At 35.9% G+C, this 3,990-nt stretch overlaps 1 protein-coding gene across 1 annotated transcript in view; it reads left to right on the top strand.

Moving 5' to 3' along the window:
* The window catches only part of LOC145681769 (uncharacterized), a 137,641-nt gene extending 134,618 nt beyond the window's left edge, over positions 1 to 3,023 (top strand). Inside the window, exons 5-6 of the mRNA XM_081753380.1 lie at positions 613 to 1,144; positions 2,992 to 3,023. Coding sequence (XP_081609506.1) covers positions 613 to 1,144; positions 2,992 to 3,023 — 564 coding nt within the window. The remainder of the gene's footprint in view (positions 1 to 612; positions 1,145 to 2,991) is intronic.
* Positions 3,024 to 3,990: the final 967 nt, after the last annotated feature.

A 3,990-nucleotide genomic window follows, 5' to 3' on the forward strand; every position in this document is an offset into this window, starting at 1 on the left:
CTGAGCTACGAAAAACCACGTTGCTATTGTGAATATACCAAAATAGCGTCCTAGTGTACCCCACTTACATATTGATTTTGTCATTGCTGGAGAAAAGGAGAGTAATTTTCCCTTTATTTATGTCTCCATATTCGAATTAGAGATAGGGTCTCTTCAATTTTCCCTACGTGAAATTGGACGAAATCGCACCATGTGGACAGTTGAATTTGAAGATAACGGACTGGGAATAATCAGAGACCATCGTGGAAATAGCAATAGCCATGTGTAGGGCGTAAAAATCCACATACTCTAGTGAACTATCAGCAACAGATTTAGTGTGTGCGTGGGTAAGGTATAATGGATAATTTTGTGATAGGACCTTATTTAATACCGGCCCGCCTGTTTGGGAGTATTATATATATATATATATATATATTTTTACGTAATGTTCTCTCAAAACTGTTAGAACTAGTGCCCTTGAACATAAGACAGAAGATATGCTCCCAGCATGACAGTGTACCTGCACATTTTGACAGGACTATGCACACCTACCTAAATGAAACGTTCCCAGATCGTTGTATTGGGAGAGAAGGACTTGTGTTATGACCACCTCATTCAACCTATTTACAAAAGACATGCAGAGTGAAGAACACGGAAGAATTGAGGAAGAGGATAAATGAGATTAAGTGGAATCAGGAGAAGGTGTTAATGTTTAGTGTAGATGTTAAAGCCATGTTCACCAGTATAAGAAGGGATTATGTCATAAAGGCAATAGAAGAGGAGATGGAAGGGAAAGTTATACGTCAGTGGAAAAAAGAGAAAGTAATAAGAGCGCTTAAGACTTTGTGGGAAAATAGCTATTGCATAATTGGAGAAAGACTAGTGAAGATAAAAGAAGGTTTAAGCATTGGATGCAAGCTGAGTCCAGTTCTAGCGGAAATAGTAATGAACAAGTGGGAGAAAAAAGTGACAGAACAAGCAGGAGGAAAGTTACTGTTCTTTTGCAGGTATGTTGATGATTGTTTAGGCATATGGACAGGGAATAGAAATCAACTGGAGAAATATGTTGAAAGTATAGAAGACCAAGAGAAAGGCATAAGGTTAGAATTAGAAGTTGAAGAAAATAACTCTATCAATTTCATGGATATGAAGATAGAGAAGCAAGGTGAGAAAGTGACTACCAGTTGGTATCAGAAACCCTGTTGGGCAGGTATTTATTGCCACTGGAGAAGTGATGTAGACAAAGCAACTAAGAAGAATTTCATTAGGAACATGGAAAGGAAGATAGACAACATCAACAGCGAGGAAGAGGGAAAGAAAAAAAAGATTTGGAAAAATTCTACAAACAATTGAACAATAATGGATATAGGATAGAGCAGTTTAGAAGAAAGAGAAAAGAAGATAATATGGATAGGAAAGAAGAGGAAGACAAGAAGTGGTATAGAATTCAGAGCATAGGCGAAAAGACCGAAGTGCTGAAGAAGTTATTAAGAAAAGGTTGTGTGAAGACTTATATGTAGAAAAGGAGGAGAAATTTTGTTGAAGTGCATAAGGAAGAAAAGGAAAAGGAAGGAAAATCATATAGAGGAGCAGGAAGAAGGAGTAATATATGAAGTGAAGTGCAGTGAATGTGACATGAAATACATAGGGGAGACAGGGAAAAGGCTTATGGACAGATTAAAACAACATAAGGATGATGTTAGACTGAAAAGAGATAATAACGCTATATACAAACATGTAAAGGAAACGGGGCATAAAATAGACCGGGAGGGGGCAAGGGGTTTAGAGAGAGAGAACAGGAAGATTATTAGAAAGTGGAAAGAGGCTAGAAGAATAAAGAGAGAACAAGAGGAGAACTTAATGAATTGGACAAGCGGTATGAATATACCCGAGTAATGGGAGAAATTGCTGGATGTGATAGAAAAGGAACAAGAAAAGTGCATATAGGCTATTAATATTTATTTATTTAAAAGTTCATATATATATATATATATATATATATATATATATATATATATATATATATATATATATATATATATATATATATATATATATATATATATATATATATATATAGTTATTTATTTTTCTTATTTAATATTTTCTATTTGTTATTTACTCTTTGTTTGTCACCTGTTTAAAGAACTGTTAGAAAAAGTGAGTTAGAGAGAGAGAGAGAGAGAGAGAGAGAGATAAAATACGTATTCACGTTTGTATGGGTACCCTTATGGTAGACTTGGGACCGCCGTGGCTCAGTGGTAGAACGTTCACCTCAGGTGCATGAGGTCCCGGGTTCAAACCCTGCTCCCGCCAAGTGAACTTTGTGGTGGACAAACACCGTGTGCGTGGGTTTTCCCGTTTCCTCCCACTTTCTTCATTCCACCATTTTATTCATTACTCATCATCACCGTCTCCTTTAGCCTCACTGGCATAACGTGGGACGTAAAACTTAAATATTCCATTTCATTTCATTTTTCAATTACAATCGTTTCACAGCCTGAATACTATATATTCCAAATAAATATAATTATTATTATTTATCGTATGATATTCTGTCGTTAGTAATTAAATTAAATTACAATAAAATTGAATATTTTGTACCAAATTTTTACAATAGTAAATCCACGCGTTTAGCGGGTTTGCATATCTAGGCTCCTAACTATGAAAACATTTACGATCACTCCAACCCCAATCATTTCACAGATTAAACCTGTTGCATATAAGTTATTAGGACGTAAAATTAAATGTAGTTTATACGAAAAAGACCTTTATGCATTGCAAGACCTGTAACACCAGGGACGGCACTAAGGGTGGGCGGGGGTGGGCGACCGCCCATCCGATGAATGGCCTTGCCCACCCAACCGCCCACCCCAACAGAAGTAGAATAACGAAGGTGATATCCTGTACTTCAAAAGCAATAAGTATTACTATTGATTGTAATGCAATAGGTTCTAGGACCGTGTTTAACTCTGCCATGAAAAATGTTTTTCTTTACAAACCTAATTCCAGATACGGGAGAATGGGGAATGGCGGTCACCTAAGGAAAAATCGTTATAATCTAGCTCCTAAAGCACGAAAAGTTTCCGCGATAAGTCGATCCTATAGGTAATTCTGTTTATTTTATTGTGACCAATTTCAAAATACATCTCTTATTTCATTGCCAGGCTAAAAACGAAAATATGAGCATACTCAATTGACCGTTATTTCCCACACGGTTGGGTATGGCAGTCAGGAATTTCCCCATGCTTTACACATTGAAAAAAACTTCAACACCATTAAAATTTCAAATTTATTCATTAATTTTAGAATAGTTGTGTTTTTACAGGGACAGATAATAGACCGCAGTTTTATATAAAGAAGATTTCAGAAACTACTTATTCATTAAAGTTACATATATTTTTCGTCAACACCTTAATATATTTGAAATATAAATCTATTGGTATTGGCAAAAAATCATCAAATGAATATATACGTCTGGATCCAGTGGAAGTTCCTTGTTCAACTTCATCATCTCTGGCCTCTGAGTTAGATTACACTTGATGAACTTTGTTTAGGGGTTGGCTGTCAAGACTTATTTATTATCGTTTATTTTAATGTCGGGGATCCCTGGTCACTGACTGCCATTTCCCTATCAGTTTGACCAGGGCTACCCAAAATGCATGTTTTGAGTTAAACACGGTCAACACCAACATACAAACAAATAAATGCGTTAATTTATTGATGCTTTAGAACTATATATGCATAGTGTCTACCTAAACAGTCACTTAATAAAAATATCAAATGGAATAGTACTTACAGTGTAGAATATTTTTCCTAATATTACATCAACGCAGCGAGAAATACAACACGCCTTCATTTAATGCCTATCACTCCTACAATGGCGTCGCTCTCAAAATTACTTTATCTGACAGCTGTCAGTAAGGCGCCATCATCTGCTTTTATTTACTACAAGTTTTTCACGCTATATCGAACTAACAGGGGTTATCTCCTATCCTCTTTCCCCTACAG

The sequence above is a fragment of the Thermobia domestica genome, chromosome 3 (genome assembly GCF_964235325.1).
Source record: "Thermobia domestica chromosome 3, izTheDome1.hap1.1, whole genome shotgun sequence".
Lineage (NCBI taxonomy): Eukaryota > Metazoa > Arthropoda > Insecta > Zygentoma > Lepismatidae > Thermobia > Thermobia domestica.